Here is a 19,750-nt window from a genome sequence, read left to right on the forward strand (position 1 = left end):
AAGCCAGGACAGGTTGTGAATCTTTTTCTTTACTTTAGTATTGATTATTATGGGTTAAAAGCCGAAGAAAATCTATTAAATTAACTTTTGCTTGAGTTATTTAGCAACAAACACAATTTCAGAGTTAATTGTAAATGTTCCCACTCAGTAGCTGAGCCACCACAATCCATTTCCTGTCCAATTAGAACAACTGAAATAGATCCCTTAAAAACCTAATCTTTGAGACAATTCTCTCTCTGAACTTTTGGGGAGGGATCATGCTTTATTTAAAATGTGAGCTCCAATGACTGTGTTCATACTTTTTGCCAATACTTTATCAATACAAGGTAAGATTGGTTCTAAAGATAGGGTTGAGCTTTTGATATTCTTTTTCATTAGTGTTGCTGATAGTTTTATGGAATCTTAGTCTACTGAAGACGCTTTATATTCACATGGAAGGAAAAATGGTGAAATTATCAGATGAGGAAAAATATAATTGTTCTGAGACATGACAAGAGCTTTATTTAAGAATAAAGAGCTTGATTCCCTTTATGCCCATAATGCATTATATTGAGTGATAAAGAAAAATAATGCTGTGATTTTTTTGACCAACATGATAATTAAATCCTTTGGTGTCTATTTCCTAATGCCTTTCTCTGATGGCCACCACTTTATTATCTTTGCAAATCCCAGCAGGAGAATGCAAAGCATTCCATGACATTTTTTGAGGAAGACGGTAGTGTTCAACCAGGCTCTTGGTCAGTATATACCCTATAACAACACTATAGAAATATATTATCTGTTTGCTGTGTGTGGAAGCTTGGTCAGTAAAGGATTATTAAAGGAAAGGTGAGGTCAGTTAAGGATAAACATTTCCTAATGCAACTAGAGGGAATAGCTTAAGTACTGAGTCGTTACCTAACTTCACAATAGTAGTAAATCATCTAACTTCACAAAAAAAGGGATGAAATTAAAGCTAGAGTAGAGAAAGAGTTTGTGAAGATACTGACAATGGTAAAACAAAAAGAATGATGGACAGGAGATGATGACTAGGTTAGATTTATTCAAATTTAACATGTCACCCAATTCCAATGGGATGCATCATAGGTTGCTGTGGGAAGGAAGGACCAAGAAGGAAGAATCTCTGACCTTAATGTTTCAATCCTTCATGGATATTGCAGCAGTATCAGTTAACTAGAGGATTTCAAATTTTATCTTCCTGTTCAAAAAAGGAACAAAAGTAAACCTGGCAACTACGGGCAACTCAGTTTAATATGTGTGTTGAGGAAACAACTACAGCTATCCCCTATTAAAAGTGTGTTCCAATAACTATTTTTTTGTGATGCACTTACTCAATAGTAAGACCTTCTATTTTGAGGTAACAAAGTTTCCACCACGCAAATGTTTGCATGTTCATTGGACATGCCCGGAAACAACCTTGCAAAAAGCAAGTGAACACACTTTCACTTTGCAAGGAACAGTGTTTTTATGATTAAGCACAGAACATGTGTCAAAAATCACACTCAAAAGGCTTTCAGTGACAACACTGTATAGTCTCATTATATTGAAGATTATACATTACTGATAGGTGCCTAATTTGCAAGAACATACAGAATTTAACTTTTTATTTAACATTCATTGCAAATGGCAAATAGTCAAATTCCTTTTTGCACAACTGTAATTCAGGAGAAAAGTAGGAATCTCTTCAAAAATTTAAAATAAAACAGGAATGAAGCAGCCTCAAATGAAACATTAAAGCCAGTTCTGGCTGGTTTCAGCATTTCAAGAAGAAGACATTTACATAATAGGGGTGGTACAGTGGCTCAGTGGTTAGCACTGCTGCCTCACATCATCAGGGACTGCGTTTGATTCCACCCTCTGGGCATCTGTCTTTGTGGAGTTTGCACATTCTCCCCGTGTCTGCGTGGGTTTCCTCCAGATACTCTAGTTTCCTTCAACAGCCCAAAGGTGGACAGGCTAGGTGACTAGATATGCTAAATTGCCCATAGTGACCAGGGATGTGTAGGTTAGGTGGAATAGCTTTGGGAAATGCAGGATTACAGGGAAAGGGTAGGGGTGAGTCTGGGTGAAATGCTCTTTAGAGAGTTAGTGTGGGCTTGTAGGGCCAAATGGCCTGTTTCCACACTGTAGAGATTCCATGATAAGTCGAAGTCACAGTGAGGTGACAAATGCGAAAACTAGTGTCACAGATTTATATCCTACAGCTTTAAAGATTATTGTTGAGGAGGAATATTACTGCCCCGCCATGTCTGCAACATCAAAGCTACAGAAACGTCTTCAATTCCTGCAGAAGTAAAACATGTTCCTGAATTTAAAGGTGTGAAAGGTACTTGAATCATTTGTGCTTGGTCTGATACCAATGGGGATTTCAGCTTGGAAGTCAGACTTGTGAAATTCCAAGAGCTCGAAAGGAGGATATCTAATCTTCACTACTTTTTTATTGACGGTCTAATAATAAAGAATGGAGAGCCATTTTTGAAGAATGCCTGCTGTGAACATTATTGCAAACCCAAGTTCATTGCCCATTTGAAAAAAGAGCTGAAAATGTGTCGCTGGAAAAGCACAGCAGGTCAGGCAGCATCCAGGGAACAGGAGAATCGATGTTTCGGGCATAAGCCCTCCTTCAGGCTTATGCCCGAAACGTCAATTCTCCTGTTCCCTGGATGCTGCCTGACCTGCTGCGCTTTTCCAGCGACACATTTTCAGCTCTGATCTTCAGCATCTGCAGACCTCACTTTCCCATTTGAAAAAAGAGACAACAGCCTGGTCATCTAATAAACGTGAATGATTTGTCTGTTAACACCCGCAGATAATTTTAATCCAACCCATCTGCTTCAAGGTGCTTTCATTAAAGTCAGGACATATTAACCTCAGTAAGAATTAACCCAGATGACTTATGAAACTGATGGAGAGGTTAAGTCTGGAGTTTGAGAGTTCAGAAAATTTTGACATCGAGCATGCCATTAAGTTTACTAGTGAGTTTTGGGATGAAGTTCTATCATCAATGTAAAACTTGTTTCATAGCAAGGAGACCTATGCATGATTTTACATGACTTGTATTCCAGCAGCTGATATAAAAATTATTAACCTTTCTCACACTGTACATGCTGATGCAGGTGATATAGAACAGTTGTTGTAATCTCATAATGAAACATTATCTAATGAAGATCTAACAGTATTGGAGAATCTGATTGTGATAAGGAAAAAACAGGAGTATCTGATTAAATCACAATGAAGAAACTAAGTGCATCATTCAGTTTAGCTGATGAGATGTAAGCCACTTAAGAAATGGCTCCATGGTATAATGTGGCTCCAGTATTTCCTGTGACTTGGATAAATTCATTGAATATCACACAGCAAAGGAAAGGGAGATGTTTTCCAATCAGACGAGGATGAACTACCTTTTCAAGTAAAGTTAACTGTCAACTTAAGGCAGCATTGGCTCTCCATCACCGCTCCTTCATCAAGTCTTCTAACTCTGGATACTAATATATCCTTTATATTTTGACTCACCTCATATTCATTCTCCAACAGTGTATAGTACAGAATTTATAGCAAAAATTTACAGTGTGATGTAAATCACACTGTACATCACACTGTAAATTTTTGCTCTAAATTCTGTGCCTTAGAATTGTGTCCTCCACTATCACCTGATGAAGGAGCGTCGCTCCGAAAGCTAGTGTGCTTCCAATTAAACCTGTTGGACTATAACCTGGTGTTGTGTGATTTTTAACTTTGTACATCCCAGTCCAACACCGGAATCTCCAAATTTTGAGAAATATGGGTACGAAGTTAATACATAAGAAACAGCTGGCACAAATTTGTTAAAGGCAAATGTATATAATTGAACAGAGTTACCTGATGAAGCAGAGGAGAGAGTTGTTGAAGATAGTGCAGCGAATCTATACATGGAATTTTAAAAGGCATTTTACAAATAACATACAACAAACTTATGATGAAAGTAGCAAATGTTAAAGACTTGATCATTAGATTATAGTCAATGAAACTGAATATTAAATAAAGGGTTATAACAGGTGATCCAAATGAAACTCAAATCAAAGCAAAATATGAGGATGCTGGAAATCTGAAATAAAGCTAGAAAGTGTTCTGGGCTCCCTCAACACCTGTTCCACTTGCTCCTCCTCCCCTCGGTCAGCAGCATAGAAACACCATTTTCTAGCTCCTTCCAATACTGAGGAAAAGTCATACTGAATCAAACTGTTAACTCTCTTTCTCTCTTCCCAAATGGTGCCAGACCTTTAGAGGTTCACCAGCTCTTTCTGGTTTAAATGGCCCACACAATGCTGCTTGATTGCAATCCTGCTCATATCTAGTTATATTCCCATTCTCCATTTTAATTGTATGATAGTCTGGTCCACACTACATCAATAAGATTTGATTAACTGCCATGACTGTGGTGCAATAATGTCAACATACACAACTCAATTTAATTTCAAACAAAATACATTTGAAAAAAACTATATGTCACAATAAATGTATAACAGATCAAATGAATTAAGGGTCCTTGGGTTTTCAATAACCTTTTAAAATTGTGCGCTTCAAGACTATCTCTTCTTGTAAGCTGACTTCCATTAGCATTTTACCGGTTACAATAGTTAAGAATAGTTAAAAGTGCAATTTTTTAATCACTTTGAAACAAAGCACATTAGAGATTGAAGAGGTGCCTCACTATACTATTGTATTTTCAAAGAGGTTGCTTTCAAATTAATCTAACAAAGAAGAAACACAACTACGGCAATAGAATAATTATAATCTTACTTTTAAATGAATTACATACATAAATTCCAAGCCAGTAAAGCATGGATGTCATATCAATCCTCAAGAATGCAAAAGTTCCATTTATTTTCATGTTTTCAGCATAACATTAGTACCATTCTTTATCATTCAAAAAAAGAGCAGCAATACAATTGTATGCAACTTCCTAGTTTTGTTACAGCATCTAAACACTTGGCATGGAAAACACTGCGTCTGAATAGAGAACATTCAGTTTCAGAACTAGAATGTTTTCATTTTTTTTTAATTTTGATTATTAATAGGTCAAACTAAAATCTGCTGAACCAAAACATGTTAGGGAATCGAAATGTTCAGAAAGCTGGATAGCTTGACTCAAAGAGAATGAGGAATTTATTTCCAAATCATGATAGTATAGAATGATACCATTAACCAGTCCCTAAATTCAAAGCAGTCATGTAAATACTGTGGCCAGAAGAGCAGGACCAAGGGCTGGGAATACTGAAGAAAATAATCACTCTCCCAAGTCCCCAGAAACTGTCCATCAGCTACAAGGTACAATAGAGGAGCATGATGGAATATTTTCCACTTACTTATATGAGTGTAGTTCCAACAACACAAGAACCTTAAAATCATCCAGGACAAAGCAGCCTACGTGATTTGCACCATATCCATCATCTTCAACATTCACTCCCTTCAACACTAACATACAACAACAGCAATATATACCATCTACTATCTGCACTGAAGTAACTCACCAAGGTTCCTTCAGCAGCAACTTCTGAATCCAGGACCTCCACTATTTAGAAGGCCAAATGCAACAGATTCACTGAGACACTACTCACATATTGCTCTCCAAGAACACATGATCCCAAATGGGAAATGCATCTCCACTCCATCAAAATAGGTTAAAATCCTGAAATCCCTACTATAGCACTTCAGGTGTACTTGCATCATATAGTTAAAAATCACACAGCACCAGGTTATAGTCCAACATGTTTAATTGAAAGCACTAGCTTTTGGAGCGCTGCTCCTTCATCAGGTGGTTGTGGAGTATAAGATTGTAAGACACAGAATTCACAGCAAAAGTGTGATGGAACCGAAACTATACATTGAAAAATACCTTGATTGCTTGTCGAGTCTCTCATCTGTTAGAATGACCATGTTAGCTTCACTTCTTTCATATGTAACTCGCAAAAACCCTTTTTTTAAAAAGTTATATTCACAAGTGAACTCCAACAATTGGTGTCAGCCCAGACACAAATCCATGTAAGATTCTGTTGGTTCATTTTTTTAGATTAGAATCAGTCAAAACATTATGGCACAGACAACAGCACAGAGGGGTGCTAATACCCAAAACATTGTCTGGGCTGGTGAGATTCACTTATCAACCAATTGGTGCTCTCCTCCCATACAGTATAAATGTTGATGTACCCTTAAATAGCATTCTTGTGAATTGTCCTGATGGATGCAAACCTAAAGGCTTCAACAAAATGCATATTTTTCAGCGATCTTCAAATTTTGGATTACCAAATGTCTGTTTGTAAAATTGTGGTACCATTTTCCAAAGGCTCCTTTACAGCAAGGTTATTATTTTGAAAATTAATTAATACACAGCACAAATCCAAAACAGACTGATCTCCACTGCTTCTCAACATACTGTTCCAAAAATCCATCTCATACATACTGTATCTTCCAAAACTTTAGTGCTGTATTGTTTAACTAAATCAATATACAAATTCAAGTTGTCCATTATTACTGAATCAACCACATTAAAACTACCTTTAATTTCTTGATTGATAGTATGCCAACATTAATATGACAATTTGGTAGTATATAAACAACTCCCATCAATGTTTGCTGCACCTTCCAGTTTCCTAGCTCCTAAACACTGATTCTACACTTGAATGAAACTCAGCAGGTCTGGCAGTACCTGTACAGAAACAAATTTTAAGTTTTGAATCCAATATGACTCTTCTTTGCAACTGTTTCTACATCTTGATCTTTCATCCTAAGATTCGCTCTTACAGATGCACTGATCTCATCTCTTATTAGGAACACTATCCAGCCTCCTGTATCTCTTAGCCCATTGCTCCTAACTGTAGATTATTCTTGAATATAGAGTTCTCAATCTCAGTCACCCTGTAGACACATTTCTAGAATGGCAATTAAATCAAATTAAATCAATTTAGCTCAATTTGTATATTCAAATCATCAAACATTTTGTAAATGCTACACACTTTCAGATAAAGGGCATTCAGTAAGTTAACTTTGTTCTCCATTCTGATCCCATCTGATGCTTGCTACTGATTTACTAAACTTCAATTTTGGCTTATGACTCTTCTACTTATTTTTACTAGTTTTGCTTTCTTTGAATCTGAGATTCCCTCTTAGATTTTCATCTTCCTGCCAATCTCGTTTAAACCCTCTCCAACAACACTACCAAATCCCTCCACAAGGATGTTAGTCTGGATGCTGCCAAAATGCAACCCATCTTCTTTAGACGCCACCTGCCCCAGAATTGGATCCAATGCCTCAAGAAAATGTTGCCCTTTCTGCTTTGTCAGTTTTTTTGAGCTACACACTCAATCACTAATTTTCCCATTTCAATCCTCTCAGCTCTCCAGGTCTATCAGCATGTGGGCATGAAATACTTTAGTAAGTGAGAAGGTGAGGATGATAGTGAAACCCCATACAATCATTAATAAACATTCCACTTCTGGCACAAAAACAGAACATGCTGGAAAAACTCAACAGCATGTGTGGAGAGAAAGTAAAGTTAATGTCTTGGGTCCAGTGACTTTGTTCAGAACAGATTGAAGAAGAGTCACTAGACCCAACACAACTTGTCTTTCTTTCCGCAGATGCCACTATTTCTGCTGAGTTTCTCCAGCAATTTCTTTTTTGGTTTCTGATTTCCAGCATACACAGCATTTTTTTCTTTAGTTTTCCACTTCTGGTTTTATGTTGCATAGGAAGTCATTTAAAAAGCAGCTGAGGACTGTTGGATGCAGGACATTTCCTTGAGGAACTCCTGCAATGATGTTCTGAGGCTAAGATGATTGTCCTCCTTCTTCTTTTGTGATGGGTATAACTTCAACCAGTAAAGAGTCTTCTCGATTATCATGACTTCTCACTATTGCCTTTTCATGCTAAATTAAGGGAATATGGTGGCATAATGGTAATGTCATTGGATTAGTAATACAGAGTTCCAGGCTAATGTTTTGGGGACACAGGTTCAAATTTCATCATGATAATTTAGATGCAGTATAGATTTTTTTTTAGATTAGATTACAGTGTGGAAACAGGCCCTTCGGCCCAACAAGTCCACACCGACCTGCCGAAGCGAAACCCACCCCATACCCCTACATTTACCCCTTACCTAACACTATGGGCAATTTAGTATGGCCAATTCACCTGACCCTGCACATCTTTGGACTGTGGGAGGAAACCGGAGCACCCGGAGGAAACCCACGCAGACACGGGGAGAACGTGCAAACTCCACACAGTCAGTCGCCTGAGATGGGAATTGAACCCGGGTCTCTGGCGCTGTGAGGCAGCTGTGCTAACCACTGTGCCACCGTGCTGCCCACCAGCTTTGGAAATAAAAAGAAAATAGCCTAATGATAACCATGTACTCACTGTCTATTGTCATAAAAATCTGGTTTTAATTTTATTTTATTATTACAATTATTAAATATGACATAAATGTCTTTTCTGGATAGAAACCTGCCATCTTTACCTGGTCTGGCCATATATAAGAGTCCAGGCCAATATGGTTACTCCTAACTGCCCTCTGGACTATTAGGGCAACAAATTCTGGCTTACGCAGTGGTTCCACCTAAAAAAAAGTAAACTTTTTCCTTAATGTAAAGGACAGCCACATTCACCTGAATTTGTAACATCTGGTTACAGATTTAGATTCAGAACCTATGATATAATTGCAAAAACTGCATTCAATAAATATGCAATTTGAGGGCTACAACTAGAAAAATGACCGCTAGAGCTACTGAAGATGAATGACAATCCTATAAGTAAGGAATATCAGCAACATAACCAGGTAAGGTTTTTGAATCATATAAGGCTTTTGAGTCTGACAGCAGCCTATAATATGCAATATAAATTATGAAATACACTGAGAACCGAATAAACATGGAACATGTTTTTTTCCAACAATCCTTAAAACAGTGAGATACTATCTTGGCCTGTACATACATCTGCTCCACAAGTAGAACACAGTGTAACTACTACTGATGCCATAATGATTGGTTACTCTTATTTCAGTAGTTGTACTTAGATTAGATTATTTTGTAGGAATAAGAGCAGTGGATCACACCACAAACAGAAAAATGCAGAATCGCCTAGGAATTTGTGAAAAGAGAAAAGAAAACACCAAAAAAAACCTAAATGGTGTGATCAACTATTAATGTACCAGCAAAGGGGTAGGAACAAATTTTGATGATAAAAGTAACAACACTGCCACTCTGTTATATTTTTCGCATTCTTTATAGCACTTTCAATATAAAGATGCTTCAAATTGCTTCACAGGAGCATGTTAAAACAAACATAAACATGATGTAGAGCAATACGATTGATTAGTCTGTTCTGACCATTACATTTCAATAAATATTCTGTGCAAAACTATCCTATTTAATGAAAGAAGAAGCCAATAAATCCTCTTAATGAGGCAAGATATCAAACTGCATCCCTGTGGCACAATTTATGTTTGGTTATATCCCTGATCAAAACCATACTTGAATTATATCTAGATTTCTGTATCTACCATTGCTAAGAGAGATCCTTGCCTATCTAATATACTCAAACTAACAAATTAATAAAAAGTTCAGAATATCAGAACAAAATCACAAAGCCCTTCAATAAAAATTCAGCTTGCATTTTACAGAGCCATCTAACATTCTTGATTCTTGGTGCACTCTCCTTCATACTTCATGAATACCCATCTGTTAAAGTAAATCCTTATAGATATTTTTAATTAACCTGCTCAGATATGTTATGCACCACTAGAGCAGATGGGACTTAGAATTGGACCTCCTGGTTCAGAGCTAAGTACACCACCACTGCACAACAGCTCTGGTTAATCCATATATTTGCTGTTCAATAGAACAGCTCCAAATACATTTTCGGATAAGAACTACTATTGTCCTGCTTGAAGGACACTTCCACTCTAAAAGGTTGCAATTACATGTGATGGTTTCCAAAAGAATCCAATTTTTTGATAGATGCAGAGGTTAGTTATGTAAAGTAGCACAATATCAGCAGATCACAACATCTTGTGCTTGCACATGCAGTACAAATTATGTGAAGGTCTAAGTTTGCTCCTTGGTGTGTCATCAAATGATGAGACTAATGTGAAGAGGAGATTGAAGATAGTATCTCAATGGAAAGGAAAAAATGGAGAGACTAAAAGCTATTGGTATGCACAGTAGATACAAGCTGTGAAGACAGAATATGCATATAACAATGTACTGTAATATGTAACTTTGACTGGAAACTATAACAATAGAGTCAATCAGCAATCATAGTACAATATTTCTGCTATTATTGAAGATTATATCCATTTAGGAGCGTTAAACCACAACCAGACAAGCCATATGATTGCACCCTCTAAAGGCATCTTACTTCACTAATCATTACTGAATCCTATGCTATACCAAAATCAAATAATAATTTCAGATTTATGGTTAATGTATGACTAGCAGGACAAAAGTCAATGGATAGAATTGTCAACAGAATTGTCTCCTCAATGCATGGTTACAATCTATGTTTTCAGAATCTATCCATGCAATGTAGGCAAACATCCTCTCTGTCAATATCTTTACTCGAACTTGATTCATCCAGAATAGTGATGGAACACAATCACATTCTGAAATTGTAGATTAATTAGAAAGCTTTAGGTAACTACAAATTTTAAATAGAGTATAGAAACACAGCTCGCAACAACTTTTCTTACTTGTTTATTTACTTTGTATCTGACCTTATGAACTTGACTATAACAAATCAGGCATGCATAAAATATCTTACCCAGCAATGAGTGTGAAGTTGCACCAGTCACTGGAATTCATTGTGTTTAGTTGGCTTGCAAAATCATACCCACACCAGTGCACTATTTCCAGCATAAGAGTCTCATTACAGATTTGTTTTGCTTCCCTCTCTGTCTGGTTTGGTTCTGACTGATTATGCAGGTTTGTATTGTTCTTTGCTGGAAATGTGAATAAGAACATTAATTTAGTACATATATATTTTTAAAATCTGAATTCTTTTCAAATAAGCAAACTTTTTTTTGCTTGACACCACCATCCTATTTCACAATTTTCAAATGTACAATTACTACAAATTATCTATCTGGCAATATAAATATTACAAATTCATCACTATAAAATTAAACTATTTTAGGTTTACTTTCCTTTAAATTCCAGTTAGATACACCAAGGACATTGTATGATGCTTAATAAGTAACATGACATTTTAAAAACTTTGCTTTCCATTTTGAAACATAGTTGCACTGTTAATACCATCTTCTTCTCCATGGGAATTAAGGGTGAACAATAAACACCTAAACAATGCCACTCACATTCCATGAACAAATAAGAAAAAATTGAATAATTCATTATTTGCAAATATCTAATTGAAGGCACAAACATTTCAAAGGAAACATTTAGTCATCCTTAACAGTTTGCATCTGGATCGTTACCTCAGTTCTGCACTGACTATCTGAACAAAGGCTATATTTTGCTCTGTGTCAAAATTCATTAAAACTATTTTACTGCACGATCAGGGTTGGGCTTTCTAGTTAACTTTACAAATAGAGGAACAGATGCCTCTGGACATGAGTTTAAATCCATTGTATGGGTGGTGGAATCTTCTTATCTAGATGTTAAGTCACAACTTTCTAACTTTCAGTCTTGACCTTGAACTGCTCAGACAATTCTTGTTAATAGGCTCAGATTGGGCTATTGCATATGTTATATCAAGATTTTACATAAGAAATATACACATACTAAATAAATAGTATTTATGTATATGCTGTTTAACACTAAGTTATACACAATAGCCAGACACCAGCACTCAATCAAAGAGGATGAGCAAAGTATGATGAAAATAAAAAAAAAGTCACTGTCCACCAGATGTGGACAAGTTCAATATGAATCCACTGAGCTTCTCTTACCTGACAGACTAGATGTCAGCAAACTATTCCCTAGAAAATATAGAAAAGATCACATATCACATATATATTACCCATATTGATTTGCCTTTTCTAAAATAAATAAATCAGTTAAAAAGAAGAATAGATTACTCAGTCCGATTCCAATTGAAACATACATAATAATTAAGGTGGGTTGTTGAAGAAATCAGATGCTCATTTCTATAACTTTGAGTCCCTCCTGTCAGACTGAAAGCCTGTGACTACTGGAATGCCACAAGGATTGGTGCTGGGTCCACTGCTTTTCATCATTTATATAAATGATTTGGATGTGAACATAGGAGGTACAGTTAGTAAGTTTGCAGATGACGCCAAAATTGGAGGTGTTGTGGACAGTGAAGGTTACGTTAGAATACAATGGCATCTTGATCAGGTAGGCCAATAGGCCGAGGAGTGGAACATGGAGTTTAATTTAGATCAATGTGAAGTGCTGCATTTTGGAAAGGCAAATCAGGGCAGGATTTCTACACTTGATGTTAAGGTCCTAGGAGTATTGCTGAACAAAGAGACCTTGGAGTGTAAGTTCATATTTCATTGAAAGTGGAGTCGCAGGTACCTTTGAATATAAGAGTTGGGAGGTCATGTTGTGACTGTACAGGATATTGGTTAGACCACTTACGGAATATTGCATGCAGTTCTGGTCTCCCTCCTCTTGTAAAGATGTTGTGAAACTTCAAAGGGTTCAGAAAAGATTTACAAGGATGTTGCCAGGGTTGGAGTGTTTCAGCTATAGGGAGAGGCTGAGGGGTGACCTTATCAAGGTTTATAACATCATGAGGGGCATGGATAGGCATGGGCTTTTGCCTGGGGTTGGGGAGTCCAGAATTAAAGGGCAGAGGGGAACATTTTAAAAGGCATCTGAGGGGCAGCCTTTTTGCTCAGAGAATGGTGCATGTATGGAATAAGCTGCCAGAGGAAGTAGTGGAGGCTGGTACAATTACAACATTTAAAAGGCATCTGGATGAGTGGCATCTGGATGAGTATATGAATAGGAAGGGTTTAGAGGGATATGGGCCGGGTGCTGGCAAATGGGACTAGATTACGTTGGGATATCTGGTTGGCATGGATGAGTCGGACCGAAGGGTCTGTTTCCGTGCTGTACATCCCGATAACTCTAAACAGTCATCATGCTCATCGCCACGATCCCAGGGCAAGGAGAAAATGATTTTTTTTAGAGGAGACGCGCAGAAGCCGGAAAAGTTGCAAATGAAATTGAACTAGACGGGCTGACGAAAAAAAATCATGAGCGAAAAAAGGATGGATAAAGGTAAACATGACTTGAATAGATAAAGTCTGTCGAACCCACTTGAAAAGTTAGGGACATTAATCAAGCGGTTAACCTTAGTTTAAGTGAGAAATTATAAAAGGAATGACGCACGCATGTCGAGACCGCTACATAAAATTTTAGTATGTGCTCCACGCCGTGGTCGGAGTGAGGTTCTGGGGTTGGTAACAGTTGACCGGAGGTACCCCAATAAATCTGAGTGATTTGCGGGAGTGCGCTCTCAGGAGGTTGGAAATGTCAGGTCACTGTGTCAATTCGCCACTTACCCCAAACAGCGAGAGCCAAGAGCTGAACAAGAAGCAAGGCATCTTTCTCCATCACGATGCCTCTGCTCCAGCAGAGTGCTGCATTGAGAGCTGCAGCCGGGAGCTGGGGCTTGGGGACGGGGGTTCCAGCGGTCACTGGTCCCCGCAGCTTGCTGCGGGACGGATCGCGGACAGCTCCGGCCAACTTGCCGCTCGCCGGCTTCAGGCTGGCTCCCAGTCTCTCTGCTGGGAGGGATGGTGAGCTGCTGTCCCCGCTCTGACAGGCGTCCTGAGGAAAGGAGCGGACTCCGAACAGGCGACCCCCTGCGATGTCTGAGCTTCCTTCCCCTCCGCGCTTCTCTCTTCTCCAATCGATCGGGCTGCTTCGGGATCACATGGGCGTCAAAATAAGCAGCGGTGCAGCCCCTTCACTCTCTCACACACACTCACATTCACACTCAGTCTGCGCCCTACTACTCCCTCAGCACCGCTACCGTGTTCTGACATGGGAATTAAAGTCCACAGAATACTACAAGGAACAGTTCCCATCAACTGGAACAATATGTTTACCATAAAAAAAAACAGAATCGTTCCTACACGAGGAAGCAACCGCGAACGGTATAGCGGATGGTAATAGAAAGGAAGTTGCTCCTATTTTGTTCAGGCTAAATCCCAGGTTCTTTTCGATTTAAGCTGGTGTTTGTTGGCTGGGATGTCCATACTGAGTACACAGCAGCAATGATTCTTCTGAGGTTTTGGCCAAATGAACCAGTTAATATCCGGCCCGCATCTTTCCAAACTGGATCAAGTTGCGAAAGTCTTCAAGAGCAGACGCAATCCGCTGTCCACATCCTGGGCAGAATTTGGTGTCAAACTTGAATGCTGAGCAAAAAAAGGCTCAATATTGTTAACGTAAACCCGTTTCTTTACCGGTGACAACTTGAAAGCAATGTTTTTGATAGGGTTAGGGTTTCACTGTATGTTATGATGAGACAAAACAAACCATCACCATTTGAAATTAGAAACACTACACTGTGCCACAAGAGGCAACTTGGAAACAAGAGGTGTGATTTTAATCCATTTAACGTGGCAGCAGTTAGACAGTTGGCAGTCATTCTTTCTAAATACGGATAATTTTCCTTAATATTTAGGATCCCTACATTGTGGAAACAGGCACCTCGGCCCAACAAGTCCACTCCGACCCTCCAAACAGTATACCACCCAAACCCATTCATTTATATATGCACCTAACCTACACACCCCTGAACACTGTGCAATTTAGCATGGCCAATTCACCCAACTTGCAAATCTTTGGATTGTGGGAGGAAATCAGTGCACCCGGAAGAAACCCACACAGAGACCGGGAGAATGTGTAAATTCCAACTTTGTGTACCCGTAACCAAAACATATTTTATTAATCTATTCCTGAGCCTTGTTCTAGAGTCAATTTAGTTTCTTAAGGCTTAGAAAATACCTTCCAAAGAATATTAGAAAAACAGGACATAGGTAAGACCTCATCTCCAATACTCCAAATTTTGTCCAAACTCCATCTACAAGTTTGCTGATGACAGCACTACTGTGGTCCAGATATCAAACAATGATGAAACAGGATACAGGAAAGACATAGCGTGTTTGGTGGCATGGTGTAAAGATAACAAGCCCTCCCTCAAATGTCAGCAAAACTAAAGAGCTGATCATTGACTTCAGGAAGCAAGGGCAGGGCACGCCAGTTTCTATATCAATGGAGCTGAGATGAAAATGGTCAAGAGCATCAAGTTCCTAAGAGTGACAATCACGAACAATCTGCCCTGGATTACCCACATTGATGCGACAGTCAAGAAAGCACAACAACACATCTTCCTCAGAAGGCTAAGGAAATATGACATGTCCATAAGGACTCTCACCAACTTTTACAGATGCACCACATTCTATCTGGATGCATCATGGCTTGGCACAGTAACGATTCTGCCCAGGACCATAAGACACTACTGAGAGTCATGAACACAGCCCAGTACATCATGCAAGCCAACCTTCAATTGATTGACTCCTTCTATACTTCTTGCTGCCTCAGAAAGGCACACAACATCATCAAAAACCCCTTCTACCCTGGTTATAATCTCTTCCAATCTCTTTGGCCAGGCAGAAAATAAAAAATATTAAACTCATAGGTTCAAGAACAGCTTCTTCCCTGCTGATATTAGACTTCTGAATGGCCCTTTCAAATTTTGAATCTAATGTTGATCTTGCTTTTTTGTGCACCTTCTTTGCAGCCGTATCTTTGTATTGCTCTCTCTGTTCTATCAACCTATGCACTTTGTATGGTATGATCTGCCTGTCTTGCAAACAAAACAAAACTTTTCATTGTACCTAGGTATAAGTGACAATAATAAATCAAATCAAATCAAATACTATATGCAGTTTTGGTGTGTTATTTAAGGAAGGATGAAAATGCATTTAAAGCTGTTCAAAGGAGGTTTACTCGATTGGTACCAGGAATGAATGAGTTGTCTTACGAGGACAGGTTGGACAGGCTGGCCATGTTTTCACTGGAGTTTAGAAAATGAGAGGTGATTTGATTCAAGTGTATAAAATCTTGTATGGTCTTGACAAAGGAGTTGTGATCTCTTGTGGCTTAGTTCAAAACTAAAAGGAACTGTTGTGAAATTTGTGGTAAAACTTTTAGAACAAAGTTGATGGGACTTTTTTTTCTCAGAGGGTTGTGTAACTTTGGAACTCTGCCTCAAAAGGCAGTGGTGGAGAGATCACTGAATATTTACAAATTAGAGGTAGATAAATTCTTGTCGGCAATAGAATAAATGCCTATCAGGGTAGACAGGAAAGTGGCATTTGTAATATAAAGAGATAAATATGCTCTCACTATATGACCTACTTTTGCTCAAAGTTTGTGAGAAGATTTGTAGCTCGGGTGCTCATTGTTGTGGTTCTGTTCGCCGAGCTAGGAATTTGTGTTGCAGACGTTTCGTCCCGTGTCTAGGTGACATCCTCAGTGCTTGGGAGCCTCCTGTGAAGCGCTTCTGTGATGTTTCTTCCGGCATTTATAGTGGTTTGTCTCTGCCACTTCCAGTTGTCAGTTCCAGCTGTCCGTTGCAGTGGTCGGTATATTGGGTCCAGGTCGGTGTGCTTATTGATTGAATCTGTTGATGAGTGCCATGCCTCTAGGAATTCACTAGAGAGGAAGAAAAGGACAACCAACTCCCATTCCTCGACGTGATGGTACAGAGAACACCGAACGGAGAATTCACCACAAAGGTATACAGGAAAGCCACACACACAGACCAAGTCCTGAATTACGAAAGCATCCACCCCAATACACACAAAAGAAGTTGCATCAAGACACTGTTCAAAAGGGCTACAACACACTGCACTATACCAGAACTGCAAAAAGAGGAAGAAGAACACCTATACAATTATTCGCCAAAAACGGATACCCGCGCAATTTCATCAACAGATGCCTAAGGGAAAGACAACGGAACGAGGACATGCTGCAACCCAAAGGACTAGCCACATTACCATACATCAAGAGCATTTCCGAACTGAAAGCCAGACTACTGTGACCACTAGGACTCATAACAGCACACAAACCAACAGCCACTCTCAGACAACAACTCACCAGAATGAAGGACCCGATACCCAGCATGAGCAAAAACAAAGTAGTGTACAAAATCCCATGCAAGGACTGCACAAAACACTACATAGGACAAACAGGAAGACAGCTAACGATCCGCATCCATGAACACCAACTAGCCACGAAACGACAAGACCAGCTATCCTTAGTAGCCACACACGCAGATGACAAGCAACATGAGTTCGACTGGGACAACACTATTATTATAGGACAAGCCAAACAGAGAACAGCCAGGGAATTCCTAGAGGCATGGCACTCCTCCACAGATTCAATCCATTAGCACATCGACCTAGACCCAATATACCGACCACTGCAACGGACAGCTGGAACTGACAACTGGAAGCGGCAGAGACAAACCACTATAAATGCTAGAGGAAACATCACAGAAGCGCTTCACAGGAGGCTCCCAAGCACTGAGGATGTCACCTAGATAGGGGACGAAACGCCTGCAACACAAATTCCCAGCTCGGCGAACAGAACCACAACGACCTACTTCTGCTCCTGGTTCATATGTTTGTATCCTGAGACAGATAAGCTTTTGTGTGTTATCTGTAGATTTAGTTAACTTGGAACAGTTTACTGGCCTGGTTTTCGCTTGAGGAACATCCTCTGCATCAAGTTTAGCTGACCAGGAATATTTTCCACAATTCCAACCTTCCATAGACATGGAGAAAGGATGTTATCATAATATTCAGATTGATAATAATGATCACATTATGAATGCACATTTCATGGTAATAAGTCCAGGAGTACTGCTCCTCAGATGCTGTCTGAACTGCTGTGCTTTTCCAGCACCACTAATCCAGAATCTGGTTTCCAGCATCTGCAGTCATTGTTTTTACCTACAAATTGAGAGCTTCTAGCCATGATATCATAGAATGGCAAGTCAGACCTGAGGTGCTGAATGGCCTACTCTTGCCCTTACTTCTTATATTCTTTTCACACAACAGTCACCTTAGAAAGAATTGAAGGAGAAAACTGTTTACTTTCTGAGGCAACTGTGCAGATTTCTGTCTCATCATCAGCTTATTACAAATTAATATACTGCATTAAAAACAACTGATCATGATATAAATGTAAACTACTAATACTGTGATATAACAAGGTCATTAACGTTATGTAGGTATAAATAATGATTACAGATGCTAGAAATCAGATTCTGGATTAGAGTTGCTAAAAGAGCACAGCAGTTCAGGCAGCATCCGAGGAGCAGTAAAATTGACGTTTCAGGCAAAAACCCTCCATCAGGAATACCCGAAACATCGATTTTACTGCTCCTTGGATGCTGCCTGAACTGCTGTGCTCTTCCAGCACCACTAATCCATTAACATTATAGATCTTGTGTAAAGCTGTTTAATTGAATTACCAGTAGTCCAATCATCTCATAGTCATAGAGTCAGAGAGATGTAGTCATAGAGACCCTTCGGTCCAACCTGTCTATGCCGACCAAATATCCCAAGTTAATCTAGTCCCACCTGCCAGCACCCAGCCCATATCCCTCCAAACCTTTCCTATTCATGTACACATCCAAATGTCTCTTAAATGTTGCAAATGTACCAGCCTCCACCACTTCCTCTGGCAGCTCATTCCATACTTGTACCACCCTTTGTGTGAAAAAGCTACCCCTTAGGTCCCTTTTAAAATTTTCCCCTCTGCCCTCTAGTTCTGGACTCCCCAACCCCAGGCAAAAGCCCATGCCTATCCATGCCCAACACCACCCTCTGTCTTCTTTGAGCCAGTTTGTATCCAAATGGCTAGTTCTCCATGTATTCCATGAGATCTAACCTTGCTAATCAGTCTCCCATCGGGAACCTTGTAGAACGCCTTACTGAAGTCCATATAGATCACATTTACTGCTCTGCCCTCATCAATCTTCTTTGTTACTTCTTCAAAAAACTCAATCAAGTTTGTGAGACATGATTTCCCATGCACAAAACTCCCCATGTTGACTTTTCCTAATCAGTCCTTGCCTTCCCAAATACGTGTACACCCTGTCCCTCAGGATTCCCTCCAACAACTTGCTCACCACTGACGTCAGGCTCACTGGTCTATAGTTCCCTGGCTTGTCCTTACCACCCTTCTTAAACAGTGACACCACGTTAGCCAACCTCCAGTCTCCCGGCACCTCATCTGTGACTATCGATGATAAAAATATCTCAGCAAGAGGCCCAGCAATCACTTCTCTAGGTTCCCACAGAGTTCTAGGTTACACCTGATCAGGCCCTGGGTATTTATCCACCTTTACGCATTTCAAGACATCCAGCACTTCCTCCTCTGTAATATGGACATTTTGGAAGGTGTCACCACCTATTTCCCTATAGTCTATATCTTCCATATCCTTTTCCACAGTAAATACTGATGCAAAATATTCATTTAGTATCTCCCCCATTTTCTGCGACTCCACACAAAAGCCACCTTGCTGATCTTTGAGGGGCCCTATTCTCTCCCTAGTTACCCTTTTGTCCTTAATATATTTGTAAAAACCCTTTGGATTCTCCTTAATTCTATTTGCCAAAGCTATCTCATGTCCCCGTTTTGCCCTCCTGATTTCCCTCTTAAGTATACTCCTACTTACTTTATACTCTTCTAAGGATTCACTC

At 39.3% G+C, this 19,750-nt stretch overlaps 1 protein-coding gene across 1 annotated transcript in view; it reads right to left on the minus strand.

Annotated features, from left to right (window-relative positions):
• LOC122549914 overlaps nucleotides 1-19,750 on the minus strand; it is a 371,205-nt gene that overhangs the window by 303,588 nt on the left and 47,867 nt on the right. The window contains exons 2-4 of the mRNA XM_043690137.1: nucleotides 13,526-14,386; nucleotides 11,939-11,968; nucleotides 10,795-10,972 (exon numbers count right to left, since the gene is read on the minus strand). Of these exons, the coding sequence (XP_043546072.1) occupies nucleotides 10,795-10,972; nucleotides 11,939-11,968; nucleotides 13,526-13,577 (260 nt within the window). The 5' untranslated portion in view covers nucleotides 13,578-14,386. The remainder of the gene's footprint in view (nucleotides 1-10,794; nucleotides 10,973-11,938; nucleotides 11,969-13,525; nucleotides 14,387-19,750) is intronic.

This window comes from Chiloscyllium plagiosum, chromosome 5 (assembly GCF_004010195.1).
Source record: "Chiloscyllium plagiosum isolate BGI_BamShark_2017 chromosome 5, ASM401019v2, whole genome shotgun sequence".
In the NCBI taxonomy this organism is placed as follows: Eukaryota; Metazoa; Chordata; class Chondrichthyes; order Orectolobiformes; family Hemiscylliidae; genus Chiloscyllium; species Chiloscyllium plagiosum.